Source organism: Rhipicephalus microplus, chromosome 10 (genome assembly GCF_043290135.1).
Source record: "Rhipicephalus microplus isolate Deutch F79 chromosome 10, USDA_Rmic, whole genome shotgun sequence".
Lineage (NCBI taxonomy): Eukaryota > Metazoa > Arthropoda > Arachnida > Ixodida > Ixodidae > Rhipicephalus > Rhipicephalus microplus.
In genome coordinates, this window is record NC_134709.1 from 38,928,666 (window position 1) to 38,944,857 (window position 16,192).

The following is a 16,192-nucleotide window of genomic DNA, read 5'->3' on the forward strand; positions in this document are numbered from 1 at the left end:
ATAAAATGGTGGAAAAATCTTGACTATGTCCAAGTGCCTAGAAGGAATGAAAGCCGTAGCCCTGACACAAAGCACAAACCAGGATATTTTTTTTCTTAACAGATTGGCCAAGGCTTACCTTGTTTTCATCGTTTTGCCGGCCATAGGAGAGGTTCCTGAGGGCACCACAGGCATTCCTCTGAATCTCCGGGAAATCTTGATTCAGAAGCTCTATCAAGAGTGGGATGCCCCCCAGAGCTCTGCAATACCCACAGAACTTATTTCAGGTTCCATTTTGCTTGCATCGCGGCACATGGCAAAAACTCTGGTTTCCTAAAGGAAGCCTACGCTTTACTTAGAGGCTTTACGGCACTGGAAAAACATGGACAAAATAAGAATGATGAGAATAGACCAACTTACAAGTGAAATTTACAGTGGAAATGCAACAGAATATAAAAAAGATGTAACATTATGAAAAACAAAAGAAAAGAAGAAATGACAGTGCCAATGCACATCCCAAGAAATAACTGCTATCAGCCTAAAAAACGTATTGGTCATGCACATGGCACAAATTATAAAGTTATTTTTCAGTCAATGCAACAAGAAAGCTACTCTCGATGAGCCCACCTAGCAGACTCCCTCTATCAGCCACTACAAATTGACTAGAGCTCGGAAGCAGTGCCCCCCCCCCCCCCCTCTCCATTTCCACTTTTCTTGACATTGTGAAGCTGAAGCTCTCATTACTTTTGACAAAAAACTGCCAGGCCTGCGCGGAATGCGCAGCACAGTCACAGCAAAAGCTGGAAGAGCAGCTTTTCAGATCCTCTTCTAGTAACGCTCTTTGGTTAACTGCTACAAGCACGCTTGCTGGGTACCCACTACTCTATAAATCATAATTTTTGCGTAGTGGGGAGGCAATTATGCTATCTTTCGCCATTCTTCAAAGTGGTGTGGTACCCACTACACAGTTGTAAAGAATTATGCACATTTTCTTGATGCTATGGCTGATGACGATAGAGAACTGTGCCTGAAGCGTTTGTGATGAGCTGGGGCAGACGACCCACTCCTTATGAAATTTGCATTGTGTGACGCCTGGTTGTTGCTTTGCAGTTCTATAATGCTCTATTACTCATAACACGATTCCTTTCCCGACAAAAAGCCGGCCTAAGGCCAGGTTGCAACAGAGTTTCAAGAACCGGCGTGGCTCTGAGGTAGGATACTCGGCTGGCAAGCAGGGGACCCAGGTTCGAATTCCTCTGTGTTCTTGGTGTTCTTCATATACTTGTTTTTTGTTGTTATTTTTTTCTTATTTCATGCGATAGTGAGTACGGACAATGGGGGGCGGCGGAAAACTACGGCACACACAACTCTTGCAATCCATAACAGCTTTCGCTGTAAAATGAAAGTGACGGAATCAATGTGCTTCAAAACAACCAGCACGGGTTACAGAAATCGGGTTTTGGGTGCACATCTCGGAGGCCGTGCATGAACTTTAATTCGTTAGCTCACAAATCAAGTTTAAGGGGGGACGTGGCAAGTAAAACTAATTTTTTTATTAATGTACTGTTTGTGATGAAATTTGGTGTGTGTATGTGGATGATTGTGAGGATTCCAAATATGAAAACCGTTTTCAAATACCTCTTGTACTTTTTGAGTTACAAGCATAATTATACTAATTAATGCTCTTCGCACTTAAAGAGATAATTATTGCTAAATGAAATTATTTTTTCATATTATTATGTTCCCAAAGCATCAACTTGTGCAAAGAAGCTATTAGTTGATTTTTCTAGTTCTTGTAACCATAAATAAATTTCCAAAACATGGATGTTGTTTTGCGCACACATTGCAGTAATTATAAAATGTGTTCTAAAAATTTTAAATGATGAGTAAGAAGAGAGATAAAGCTTTATTGCACTGCTAAAGGCCTCCTGAGCCTAGTGCAAAAAACGGAACGACTCTATCAGTCTTTGTTAAAAAATGACAGATGTTCTAGCGAAGGCACATAGGCGAAAATCAAGAGTTGAGAAAACTGACTTTGAAAGTTCACTCTTGTTTGGAAGTTCACAACATGCCTAAAACACTCAGAATCCTCCTGGGCAGTAATCCTGAGATGCTGTGGCCTTGGCCTCTGTAGAGCGCAACCCAGTTTTGCGCTTCTTTGTCGTGGAACAATGCGTCTTTTGAGCCCTCTTCACCCTTTTGGCATCCTTTTCGGCTGCTCGCCGCAAAGAGCAGTCTCCTGGATTGAAGCCCAGTTGAGCAGTGATCTCTTGCAGCGCACTCTTGCAGCCACCATTGAAACGGCAGACTGCATCTGCAACTGCACTTTCCACACTTCGAAGGGAGGCGAACTGGCTCTTGGACTGGAGTGACCAAATGAGGCTGTTCATACTCTCCACAGCGTTCTGGGTTTTTCCCTGCGCACACCTTTCAAGGAGCTCTTTGTTCGAGAGGCGCTTGTAGATTGGCAGCAGTGCCACTCGCACGTGAGGGGGCAGTTTATGTTTGTGAGGCGGCAGCGGCTCTCCCTTGGCCAATGCCTGATTGTGTGGGCACCAGGAGTCAGTCCCACTTGGCCACAGGTCGTGGTGTGGATCCTGGTCTGTGGATGTTACATGGTAATAAGTGGCCATGATGGCCCTCTCCATGCCAGGAACATCGTTGGGGTGGCTCTTAATGGCCCAGCCATAATAATTCGTCAACTTCTTTATAAGGCCCTGCGTCAGCCGGCCTTTGCCACCCATGCTCAGTCCTCGGCCTTTGGATTTGTGCTCATCAAGAAGGTTGCGCAAGGAAGTGCCCATTCTTTTTTTCACATGGTTCACACACTCCTGTTTCTTAATCAACATGTAGCCATACACCTTGTCTTGCGTGAGGGCAAGGTACGTACGGCTGTCACCGTCGCAGAGCACATTGATGTATCGAAGCTTGTACTTGGTAAACGATCTTTCAAACATGATCCTCGCTGCTTCTACTTCCATTTGGCCTGCATTAGCATCGGTGTTCTTTTGGCACTGTGGCTTGTGTTTCTCAAGCCACTCCTCATAGTTGTCGTCACCAGGCTTGGGACCAACAGCACAGCCTTGGCAGTAGTTGGACAGGACACAGTGGTCCAAGACCAAGCCTGTGTACAGCTCGATTACACAGCCCACGCCAATATGACTTCTGTGCCCCCTCGTCATCCACGTGCCGTCGTAAATGACGTCAATGTTGCCTGGCACTCCTCCTAGGTCCTTGTAAATGTCATGCACCTTCTGTGCACTTTCTGCTTCAATGCGGGTGGCAGCTGATGTGGTGGCAGGGTGGCTGTACTTCCTTTGCAGTCTCTGGTAGGACTTGTGGTGCAGTGCTCGATGCGAAATGTCCATCGCAGAAAAAATGTCATTTATGGCAGATTGTTTTCTGCCAACTGACTGCACAGCCCTCAAAGCACGCACGTTTACCTCAAAGGGGTTCGTTTTTTGTTGCCCGGAGCACCTCGGGGACGACCACGCACTGTTCACTATGCCACAATTGTCACAAAAAAGTTCCATCCTCGCCGCGAGTCCAAGGCAGTGCGTAGTCTCGAGGCGTATCGACCCTTCGTCGCACTTGTTGCACTTTACTGACGAAAGCAGACCGTTCAGCATCTTCTTATTTACAATGAATAATGTGGAGTCCTTACCGCCGTCATTTTCGTCGCAGCCTTCGTTCAGAAGCTCGAGCTTCCGCTTTGAAGCGGATTTCGATGCTACGGCATCCAAAACATCCCGCCTTGTCTGCGCCCGCTGCGCGATTTCTTCACTGCTCGGAATCTGGGCCGAAACTCGCGATAGAATGTTCGACGCGCGCACGCCCGGAGTTGCAACGGCTGCCGACGCGGTGCCACCGCAATCGGGTTCGCGAGAGCGTCCATCACGGTCGACGGCATCCGGCGGTCTGACATACGACGATGTGGCACCTTCCACACTCTCGGCCTCACAACAATCAGCGAAGGGTCTGAGTAGAGGCTCCGTGACGCTTGAAGAGCATGCTCCGTCCGGAACTGCGACTGGGACGGCAGCCGCAGTCGTCTGCCCTTTGTTCCAAGCTTTCCGACGCTTGCCGTACTTGTGGACGCTCCGGAACTTTTTTTGCGACAACATAGCACCGCAGTATGAGCAAGCACTCAGAAGAGACCACCGATGTAAACAAAGCTTGGTAAAAAAAGCACGCGAACTATCACAAAAACAGCCAACTGGCAAAAAACGAAGCGCACGCCGGATGATTCTCGACTCGGCGGCCGCAGATGCGCTCGCGCTTCCAAGGTTGCCAAGGTGCGCGGCGCAGCTTTGACCAGTAAGAGGTCGCGTCTGCTACCACGTGACCCGCGCAGCCAATTGCCGTTCTTCGTTTTCGTTTTTTTACTTGCTCCTCGCGCTTTTATTTTCACTCGGCGAAATACGAGACCGCGACCATCGGGAAGCCGGCTTTCTCCTCTTTCCAAAGCTACCAAAATGGCGGCCCACGGTCAACAACTTGGCGCGTTTGTGCGGCGTGAACAACACCGTTTCAGGGGCTTTTTTTTTCGCACTTTTCGGCGACTAGCCTCGGCAAAAACACTATTTGCGGGATTTGTAGCGCACGTTTCGCTGTAATATTTTAGAACAAGGAAGTTGAAGGTCTGAAGATTACGAAAAAAAATAAATCAGAAAATCGCATATTTTGACCAAAATCGGCACTTTACTTGCCGCGCCCCCCCTTAATGAGGTTGCTCATCTAACGCACCTGTGAAGATAGGTAACATTCAAGAATGCATCATTACGAGTCATCTAGCACACCTTCATATGCAAGAGCAGACCTGTCAAGTTTGTTTTGTATATTAAGTGTTTGTGTTTGAGTGTTACTGTTACTGTATATATTTTGCCCGCTTTCTTTTTTTTTCTTATGCTCGGATTGTGCTGAGCGGGTTTGGTGTGTCAAAGAGCACGACAACGTCAAGGCCCACCGGTCGCTTGAATAACTGAATGCTCTCCACTGAAACGGACGTGTACATCGAGACTGACTCCGCAGATGATAAAACTGCCAACAGTATACTTCAACGGGTAATCTCAGTAGCCTCGATTATTACACACGTTAGCTAAAGACCGTTCCATCTCACCACCTGGCACTTATGAAAAAGAATTTACAATTTGTAAAGTCAGCTGTGTTACAGGGAAGGGTTAAGTACCTGCTGTTTATCTAAGGAACATTATTATAATCGTGCAAACGATCATTTATGCACCTGCTGCTGCTGGTTTGACCAACACATTGCTTCCTGCACGATCCAAGGATCGTGTACACAACACACACTGCACATATTAGTATTGCTTTCTAAGCGCTGTAAGCCTCTAAATTACCCACTAACTCACTCAAAGAACTACCCTCTTGAGTAACTTTAGCCTTCGCAGGCAGCACAGGTGCGCCCACCTCGTCTTTTGCTTCATGCCATTGTCCATGTAACACAGGTGCTGCAGGTAGGCAGCCGCATTGGCGCGAACCACGCTGTTGGGGTGGCCCAGGAACTCAATCACCTCGTGCAGGTCGGGGTCTCGCCACCGCACATCCCCACCACCTGAAAAGTACAGCAAGACATTCAGCAACAAGTCTAACAGAAACCAGACACGCACTGCCACGTGTTTGCTTCTCTCAAGAAGGTGACAGGGGCATTATGCATAGTGCTGGGTTTTATTATTTATTTTATTTATTTAAGACATACTGCAAGCCCATTGAAGGGCCCAAGCAGGAGGGGCATCACGAGAAAACAAAATTTAGGCACAATACAAATGATACACTGATTAAAATAGTTTGAACAAATACAGGAATGCATCAAAGTTACAAAAGTCCACAAGACACGTGGTACACTGTTGGAAATATATTGTACACATACACAAGAGTACATCGAAGTTGCAAAACAAAGCAATCAGAATTCCAAATATTCAAAGGAGTGAATATTGGTCACAGCCGATTCAGTTAGTTTATTCCAATCTGTAATAGTATGCGGAAAAAAGGAAAACTTAAAAATATTAGTTCGAGCGCTGTACGGAGTCAGAGATTCGAGGTGTCTATGCCGTGTTTGTCGGGAAGTGAGTGGCTGAAGGAATTCCTCGGGTTTAAGTGAAAGTTTGTTATTTTTAAGCAAGAATAGAAATTTTAACCTGCAGAGTAACAAGGGTTTGTGTGAATGAAGATAATAATAATAATCACCGTTTTACATCCGAAAACCCCTATATGATTATGAGAGACACTGTAAAGAAGAGCTCCGAAAATTTCGGCCATCAGGTATTCTTTAATGTGCATTGATATCGCACAGTACACAGGCCTCTACTGCGTCACCTCCATCGAAATGGGACCGCTGTGGCCGGGATCGAACCCGCGACCTTTGGGTCGGAAGCCGAGTACCGTAACCACTACACCACCGAGGCAGACTTTGCATAAGTAGGGAGTGATGGCGAAGACTAGAGTTCGGTTAAAGCACAAAACTACAAAGTGTAACTAAAGTTGAATGACATGTGTTAGCACAACTTCCATTGCAATATCGCGTCCAAAAATTGATGACCTTGCCAAACTTTAGGGTAGATGTGATTGCAGGTTTGTTACTGTATTCACTCTATTTACTCGCATAACAGGCGCATCCCAAACTTGGCCGCGATCAGTAGTTATATACCGTATATGCGCGGCTGCAATTCGACGCCCTCTTACGTTAACTGAAGCGAGGGGAAAAAAAATAACCGCGGCAGCGCTGCGCCACCTCCATGGGCTCACCGAGAAGAAGGGAGGTTGCCTGAGAGTCGGAGTAATTTTTGCACCGACTTGTGGGCGTAGCTCCGGCTGCTCTGGCCACGCGCGCTCTGTATGGAACGCAGGATCCAATTGTCCTCAATAGTGCAGTCAGAAAAAAAGTGTTGTCGTTATTGCGTTTGCTACCTCGCCTGCAATATCAAAAGCTTTTCGACTTGCCGACGCAAGCTTTCGCCTTTGCTGGCACTTCGCGGGCTTGCACAAGCTCGGCCGACTTTTGTTGCCGTTGATTTCCTTGCGCCAAACCTTAACATCATATGACGCGCGCTGCTCTTCAATCGGTGCTATAGAGCAACCTTTCGACGCCAAATCTTCATGTTGTTTTGTACAAACTTCCCATGACAGCATGTCGAATTGTAGGCTAGGCCTAATCACTGCTCGCGCTTTTCGGCGGCGATCGCGGGCAATCAATCATGTTGTAGTTTTGTAAGGAATCAACGTAACTCTTTTTGGTGGCTCTCCTTGAAGGAAAGAGGGCTTGGGTGGCCCATGCAACATTTGGTGGTTTGTGATTCGATTGCAATGTCTTGAATATGGGGTGCGAGCCTGTGAAATCGATCGGTACACTGCTCAGCGCAGAAATAATCTATGTGGCCTGAAACGTAATCGGCAAATTTCCACGATGTATGGCGCTTTCTTTTCATAGTTCTTTTTTTCATAGTTTATTTTAGTGGCAACGTGGGTCTCTCGATTTTCAAAAATTTGAATGTATCGCCTGCCTTGACTCTCAGACACGCGAGAGTGCATGCTGAACATGTTTTGCGCTAAAGTAGCTTATGAAAAAGGTTGTTTCACCTATAGCGTGGATATTCGTGACTTTGGTAGAACAAATGGCACACGCACAGGCAAACAGTGCGTCAAGGTGGTCCAATCTGTTCAAATGTCACAGCGGAGAAGAAAGTAAAATTGTTTGGCAGCTACGCTGATGCGGAAATAGCCTCACTCTAGCAGTTCGAGGCCTTCGAGGTAGCCACCTTAGCGGAGGCAAGCGGAGATATCGGCCGCGTGCAAGGCCAGCACTGGTTCAAGGCTATGGAAGGAAAACATAAACAAACAAGAGGGAGGCAGGGAAAAATGGTGGTAGTCAGCTCAGCTGACACTCAGAAGTGTCCGAAGTTCTGAGCAGAAATATAATAAATTTATAGCTTATGTCCTGGTGCTGGATAAAAGTCCAAGTTATCGAGCATGTCTGAAAAAACTTGGCATTTGAAATATCGGTCGTCGACTGTACATCTCCATTGGTTCGTTATACTTTGAAATTTTCAATTATTTAAATTCGAGTCGAAGCAAATTCGAATACCCTATTATTCGTTCGAATATTTGAAGCATTCGAATACAGTCAACAACCAATAGTTCGGATGCCCAATTTTTCGGACAAGCTTGATAATTCGGACTTTTATCCAGCACCAGGACATACTGTATACATTCAATATATTTCGCAGCTTAAAATTTCGGACACTTAAGAACGGGCCGTTTCATGTTTCGACTTTTCCAAGCACCAGTCGACCAGACTACCATTATTGTTTGTTTACGTTTTTCTTCAATAGCCTCAAACCGGTGTTGGCCTTGTGCACGGCCGATACCTCCGCTTGCCTACGCTAAGGTGGCTACGTCGAATGCTCGAACAGCTGAATGGAGACTATTTCCGTATCAGCGTTGCTGCCAAACAATTTTTCTTTCTTCTCTGCTGTGACAGTTGAACAGATCGGACCGCTTCAACAGACTGTTGGCCTGTGCGAGTGCCATTTGTTCCACAAGTGGTGAACTGCGCTGCACACGGGCACATTAACAACTTGAGAGCTGTGCCCATTGTGTTCTCGCCCCCAAACACGACAAGTTTCCTACAACCGATGGACCAGGGCGTCATATGCACTCTCAAAGTGAACTATCAGTCGCGCTTGCTTTCGCGTGTGGTGGTGAGCCTCGACAGCGGAAAAGCGTACTCAGTCGAGTTGCTTAGAGCACTTGGTATCGACAATGCTGTGCAACTGTTTCTGCCACGCGGGATTTGTGTTGAATGGCGAGTCGGCCGCATTGAACGAGGACAGCGTCGTCGATCAGGTGTCGGGAAGTGAGGAGCTCATCGACGACTTTCGCACTGCGGGCGTCGAGATTCCCCCAGATGTTTCATTTTCTGAGTTTGTGTGTGCGGACAACGAGTTGAAACTGTGTGCTGGCTTCTCAGATGAGGAGATCATTCGTCAAGTGCTTGCAGAGTCGGAGAGCGATGATGACGACAACAACAACGGCTTACCTGACACAGCTCAGCCGACTCAAGCTGAGCTGACGCAAGCAATCGCAGCCCTTTCGTCAGCTTACAGCGACATGGCAACTCCAGCCGAAATGCGAGCAGACGTGCTTGCACAGATACGAAGCATGGTCCCGAATACAATCAATCAGTTTTTCCGCCCTCCATCTCAATAGTAATCAATGAATTGAGCGTTTTGGGAGCACAATCCCTTTTTCGGACTGCTGAATTTTCCGGACATTTTTGCGGTCCCTTGAGAGTTCGCCTCGAAATTGGTCGTCGACTATATGCACAAGCTTGGATATAGTGTCAGGTTCAACGCTTGCACCTTTATAATGAATTTCCGAATATAACAAACTTATTTTCGAGTAAGATGACACTTTGTTATAAGGAGGTTTGAGTGTATCATCTTACAGAGCCCCACTTGTGAAAGAAAATGCATACCTCTGGGGTCTGATCCATCAAGCGGAGGTCCCACGTAAGGCGGCCTGGGGGGAAGCTGCCCCTCCAGGGGCGGGGGTGCGGGGCTGGCCTCTTCCTCTTCTTCCTCAAAGAGGGCTCGAGGGGGAGCTGCCCCATAGGGGCCCCTCGTGCCCCCCGGTGGTCCCGCCTGGTGTTCATCATAGCTAGGCCGGCGGTCGAGGTACCCCTGCGGCGGGGGTGCGCCCTCGTAGCCAGGGCTATAGCCAGGGGAACTTGCACCGGGGGCTCCTAAGTAGCCGTAAGTGCCTGCAAAAAGGTGGGTTATTGTAATGATCAACACAGCTAGCAAAAGAATTTCGACTACAGGGCGAAGGCATAACAAGAAAGGCAGTGCGGGTGTCACCGGTGTGTTTTCACCCGAAAAAGGAGAATAAATTAACCAACAGTGCCACTTCATCATGGTTCATTAAACAGCCTGATATGCGACTGCTGCTGCATGAAGTCCTCCCATTTCTTCAGCATAAAGCAACAATATGTAACATTACACACAAGCTTTTCCTCCTCTCCTGTCTACTGTAGATAAATTTCACCGTAAACACTACAAGGTACTTTCTCATGTTAATGGACAGGCCATGCAACCACGGCCACAAGACAGAAATCTGGACAACACAAAAGCCGACTAGCTACTGAACAAAAGTAAGCACCTGTGCAGGCACCAACAAGAGGCCATACCTATCAATCCAGCACACATAGGGGAGGGAACGTGAGAATTCACAGCCTGATGTAGTTCAGTTCTTCTTCACACAAGTTAATCAAAGGCTAGATTATGCATGTCTTGCCACAATGTTATTGATATGCCAGTCCTTAACTATTAGACACATTTCTTATATTTTGTGCCAATATAGAACTGCAAAATGATTGATTGATTGATATGTGGGGTTTAACGTCCCAAAACCACTATATGATTATGAGAGACGCCGTAGTGGAGGGCTCCGGAAATTTAGACCACCTGGGGTTCTTTAACGTGCGCCCAAATCTGAGCACACGGGCCTACAACATTTCCGCCTCCATCGGAAATGCAGCCGCCGCAGCCGGGATTCGAACCCGCGCCCTGCGGGACTGCAAAATAATCAAATTTTGGCATGCATTTACATACACGACAATGTGATGATACAGCCTCCAGTAGCAGCCTCTTACGTTCAACTCATCTCTGGTTAGCACCGTAAATCTCCAATATTTTTCACGTATCACTGTGTTGTAGCGCTTCTGTGTTAAGCAGTTGTTACAAGATACGTCGGCCTATTTCTTCTCCAAAAAATGGCATGCTTCCCACCGTAGCGATCCGGATGAGGAGCCGGCGAAGGTGTACTCCTGTAGCAGTCTGGTGCATATTCCACACCGCCCCTCGGAGGTTGAGGGTCGAGCTCGTCGTAACCCGAATGCCCGTGGCTGTAACCGTCGGGGGCCACCATGAGAGGCGACATCATGCTCCGAGACGACGCGGCCTGGGGCATGGCCATGTGCGAGGGCGGCAGGGGTGACTCCGACGTGACCGAAGGAGGCGTCGGCGCTTGTCCGGGGTAGCCGCCGTAGTCGTAGTCGCGTAGGTAAGAGCCGTACGTGGCATAATCCTGGGGGTAGGCGCCGTGCGGGGGTGCCACCTGACTGGCTGGACTAGGAGGCTCGCCTGCGATGCAGGGAGGTAGTGTGTCAGTTCTTCTCCTAACTAGAGGGCAAAGCCACAACCATTTCTTGGATAAATAACTTGTCATTTTTTGAGATTCCCATAACAAATTATAACTGCAATCCCAGGTCTCCTCACGTTCTTTAGTTCCCCAACAGAAGTACAGAAGGGAAAAGAAGAACACAAGAGCTTGGCTAGAGGGAAAAATACAAGGGAAGAGGAAAAGAAACAAAACAATTGAAAGTGAAAATGGGAACAAAGATAGTCTGCACAACATAATCACATGAAACAGAAACCGTATATGTAGCATTAGCAATCCCATCACAGCAGTCAGATGCATTGTTATCGCTGTCACTCAATGGCTCCTGAACACATGTTGTGATCAGTTTGCATCATTTTGCATAGGGCCTGTGCAAGTCCATATTTGTTCCCACCTAAATGCAGCAATTTGTGATGCGCCATTTTTATTATGAAAGTGCACCAGAAAGGAAGGTCATCTCGCACACTAAATATAGCTGCGTTGGTCTTTTTTTTGTGTGAGTCTAGGCTTTTGATCGTGAATGGCGTAAACGAAGAGGTTCAGCTGCATGTCACTGAGGAAAAGTTACCGTGGGCTGAAAATTAAAAAAAAAAATATCCGAACCTCAAAGAAAAGCTTGCAGACTTCCATACGCAATTTGGCATATATTGGCTTTGTCAAGGTAACGGTATGCGATCAAGGCGTATCCAAAAGTGATAGCAAGGCCATTAAAGCAGCCTCTCAGAAGGTGAACAGTCAGAAGAATATATTTTGCATTCTTTGAAAAAAATTTTCTAACTGACAGCATAGGGTTATGCTACAGTTTTATTGTTAAAATGTGGTAGCAATTTATTCATGAGCATATTTATTACGAGCCCATGAAATCGAGTACATGTACACAGATCTGAAGATCTCTGTATATGGTACTCATGATCAGAAGCCTTGGGCACACAGAAAAGACACAATGCAGCTACAGTCGACTCTCGTTAATACGAAGTTCACGGGGACCGCGAAAAACTTCGAATTAAGTGAAATTCCAATTAACCACAATGAACGAAAAATACATTTATTTCAAAGCAGTTTATGAGAAAAAATGTGTGATTGCCGTTTGCTTCCGTTTGCTGAATCTTGCAGCAGAAAGCAAGTCCTGCAGGCTGTATATGTGCCCGAGTGTTTCCTCGGCGATGCTCTCAGCAGTGAAAAACCGCTGCGCGAGGGCAAGGCCTGCGGCTGCATCAGCAGCCCACGGTAGTGGCTCACTTGCGGCGTCGGCGTCGTCAACCTCAGTTTCGTGACTAGGCTCGCTAGGCCGAACCATCTCCACAATCTCAGCGTCCGACAGTGCACCGCACGTTTCTACCGAACTGTCAGTGGCAATGTACTCCTCGAAAGGGACATCGCCGAGAGCTGGCAGGAGACCATCAATGTCAAGTTCACTTGTGTCTTCTTCCCGCACTGTACAAGACGCCAAGTCAAGCGTCTGATCAGGCCTGCGAGTTGCCATAGTAAATGCACGTGGAGCTTCGTCGCACGTAGAAATGCTGAGTCCGCACACGACCGTAACGAGATCAACAATGAGGCCCGGAACCGGAACCGCCGGAGCAGCCGCTTCGTGATCTGGGGCGCTGCATGCAACTGCGATGCCATCAGCTGATGCTTTGAGCTGCGGCGCTGTGGTCAACTGCGATGCCCTTGGGTGCCGGTCGCACACGCATTGTTGTTCAGCACTTCGAAAATAGGAAATTTAACAAACATTACGATTTCCTCCGGGAATTCGATTGAAAATAAATTCGAATTAACCGAAATTTCAGACCTCTAGCTTCCTATTACCGAGAATTTCTTCCTGTTGAACTGCATGCAAAACTGACGGGACCCCCACTCCACTTCCAATTAACCGATAATTCCAATTAAGCGACTTCAAATTATCGGGAGTCGACTGTATATTTAGTGTGCAAAATGATTTTCTTTTGTCGTGCACTTTCATTATGAAAATGGCGCATTACAATTTGCTTGAACTTCACTGAGAACAGATATGATGCGCACAGGCCCTATGCCAAACAACGCAGACTGACCACAACATGCGCTCAGGTGCCATCGTGTTACAGCGATGACAACGCATCTGCCTTCTCTGATGGGAGTGCCAGTGTTGCATATGTCGTTTCTATGTCATTTGATTATGATGCACAGAAAATCTTTGTTCCCGTTTTCAATTTCATTAGGCCTTTCTTTCGTTTCCCTTCTCTTGCATTCTCCCCTCTAGCCAAGCTCTTGTGTTCTGTTCTCTACTGTACTCCTGTTAGGGAACTGAAGAACATGAAGAGAATCCGAAAGGACGAACACTTTTTCGTTGCTTTCCTTGCTGATAAAGCTGGCCCTTTTTCTACCTACAGATTAGGCGTGAGGGAGATACCAGCTTTGTGCACAGACCTTTCTTTTTCACCCAACTCGCTTCCTCCCTCCACTTCACAATTTACTTTAAGTTTTTGTGCCAGAAAGTTTTTTTTTTTTGCTTTTTCTTGTTCACCTGAATGCCCCCAACAAGACTATAATGTTTGCTGCGCAGAATCCCTTTTGTCTTTAATCTCTGCGAGAAGTTGTCTCGACAGAAGAGGCCTGTTACGCAGTTAGTCTTAAGCAGACTTGTTTTGCATTGAGCCTACGGGAAACTAAACATACACTCCCGTGTTGTTCATCTTAAGTGAGAATTCGTATTAACAGAGTTTGTCTTAACGGGAGTTTACAATATTTGCGTTCGTTATATTGAGGTTTGAGTGTATTTGGCTGCCTTTCTTTCAAACAACCTGGAAAGTATGGTACTAAAGAAGTATGAAAAGTACTTCGCGTACTTTCAGAAAAGTCAGGAAGTGCAGAAAATTCCACAGCTTTCAAGAACCCAGAAATCATGGTGTAAGAAAGCAAAACTTCTTCCTCAAAAAAAAGGACCGCTTACCTGTATCGTAGCTGCCATAGCCGTGGGAGTTGTCAGTTGCACCTGTGTAGGGATATGTGACGTAGTCGGAGCCTGCCATGGGCATGCCGTGCGTCCCGTACGGGTTGTACTCTAGAGGCTGACCGTCGGGACCTACGTGACGAACCTCCCTCGTCTTTATGACTTTTGTGACCGTTTTGACCTGGAACAGACACGGAAGACAACTCTGCCTCACGATCCACCCAGAGTAACACATGAACCAGGCTGTTACGGGGTGCGAAATCCTTCACTAACACGAAGCTATGCAAATCTGTACCTTTTATTTAAATAGCTATCTCGCATATGAATTTCCGAATATAACAAGCTTATTTTCGAGTAACTCTGTTATAAGAAGGTTTGAGTGTATCTTACAGAGCCTCACTTGGTTAGACTAGGAAAGGTGTTTCGTGATAACAGAACATAAATACTTAAATGCAAACACTTATTTTAGCCAATGCCATTCAAAGGACAAAAAACAATATTGCCATATCGGTTAATGAACAGCATTATGAATGTTGCTACTGAGCCACATATTTCTACATGAACATGTGTCACACACATTAGCTGCAAGATTTATGGCTCGATACATTTAAACCTTGATATAACCAATTATCGGTTACAACAAGTGAAGAATAGCTCCGTCATAGACATAGTGCTACAAATAAAGGTTCATAACTAATTTTTGGATATAATGAGGTATTCCCGTGGCAGGTTCGACTTCGTTACAATGAGGTTTGAGCATATTCCCGTTGGGCAATGACACAGGACCGAATAACAGAAAACTACATGAAAGACGTCATATAGAAACAGAGGACAGTGCTCAATTAGTTAACTTACACAGTGCAGTGTGATTGAAGCAGCAGTGCAGTACAGACAGCTCTGCTATATCCGATACTGGTTACACGTTAACATCTTCAAAACTGATTTTTAAATCATCTGGTGACTTTCAGTCGTGACTGGACCCCATCTGACTACGCTAAATGCGAATCAAGTGCTGCTACACAGTCACTGCAACAAAGTCCAATCCAGACTGATGCATCAAATTAGGCTCCTTGACTGCAATTCAACTTATTCTCGCACTCTAAGCGAAGAGGCTGTTGCCTGTGCCCTGTCAGCTGAGAGTGCTAGAGTATACTGAAAACAAGAACTGTAGAAAAAGCTAAAAAAAAAGGGGGGGGGGGTACGAAGGCAAGCTTTCTATAAAGCATGGAAATAGAAGTAGCGCAGCAAACATCACATTTGCAAGTTGGCACTTGTAGCTACAGACCAATGCATATATGGAGAGTTGTAGACAATTGGCAAACAATAATCGCACACGTATGACCCTTAACAACATACAAAACATATTCTCACAAAAAGGGATGCTTTAATAGATTTCTTTCACCATAAAAAGCAAATATAATGCATTTTTTTATCTCATTAATGACCCAAGGTGCTCAAACTAGATCATTAGAACATGTAGCAGCTATCATCACTCATCATAATCAATATATCAGGATTGGGCTCAAATACAATCAAATTTTATAGTGATGATGGTATCAGATTACTTAATTATTAGGTCTATTCATTTGCGTTCTTTATGCCAAGACTGGACTGCGTAAAGCACCTGTTGGGTTTTGGTCTGCTGCGTTGTCCGGCTGACGAGCTGGGAATTCTCTCCCGGCACCGCCAGTTTGGACGAGTTTGGCGAGTGCTCGCCGTCGCCCACTTGGTGGCCGTTGGTCGACGTCGTGCTATGGTAGTTCATGGAGTACGACTCCTGCACCTGGGGCGAACTTCCATCTTGCCTGGAAAGGAAGCAAAAATGAGTCGTTTTTTACTTTATGTACGAAGTAAACTATAGTTTCTCTCACATTTTTTTTTTTTTTCACCCGCCTACTTGAGTATAAGGATGACAACGAACGTTACAAGCGGCGAAATCAACTTCACGAGTGCTTGTGTCACGTGTGAAGTGTACTGAGCCCAGACATGAGAAAGAGGACACCATTGCAATGCAATACATGTGCTCGCGGTGCATACATTTTTCATTCCATCGTTGACCAAGTTCATATCTAATGCAAATGCTCAGATGTG

At 46.2% G+C, this 16,192-nt stretch overlaps 1 protein-coding gene across 13 annotated transcripts in view; it reads right to left on the reverse strand.

Annotated features, from left to right (window-relative positions):
- p120ctn (adherens junction protein p120) overlaps positions 1-16,192 on the reverse strand; it is a 166,011-nt gene that overhangs the window by 38,130 nt on the left and 111,689 nt on the right. For all 13 annotated transcript variants that reach the window (XM_075875507.1, XM_075875504.1, XM_075875495.1 and 10 more), the window contains 6 exons: positions 15,726-15,906; positions 14,102-14,282; positions 10,782-11,135; positions 9,470-9,754; positions 5,407-5,551; positions 119-239 (listed from right to left, as the gene is read on the reverse strand). In XM_075875507.1, the coding sequence (XP_075731622.1) occupies positions 119-239; positions 5,407-5,551; positions 9,470-9,754; positions 10,782-11,135; positions 14,102-14,282; positions 15,726-15,906 (1,267 nt within the window). The remainder of the gene's footprint in view (positions 1-118; positions 240-5,406; positions 5,552-9,469; positions 9,755-10,781; positions 11,136-14,101; positions 14,283-15,725; positions 15,907-16,192) is intronic.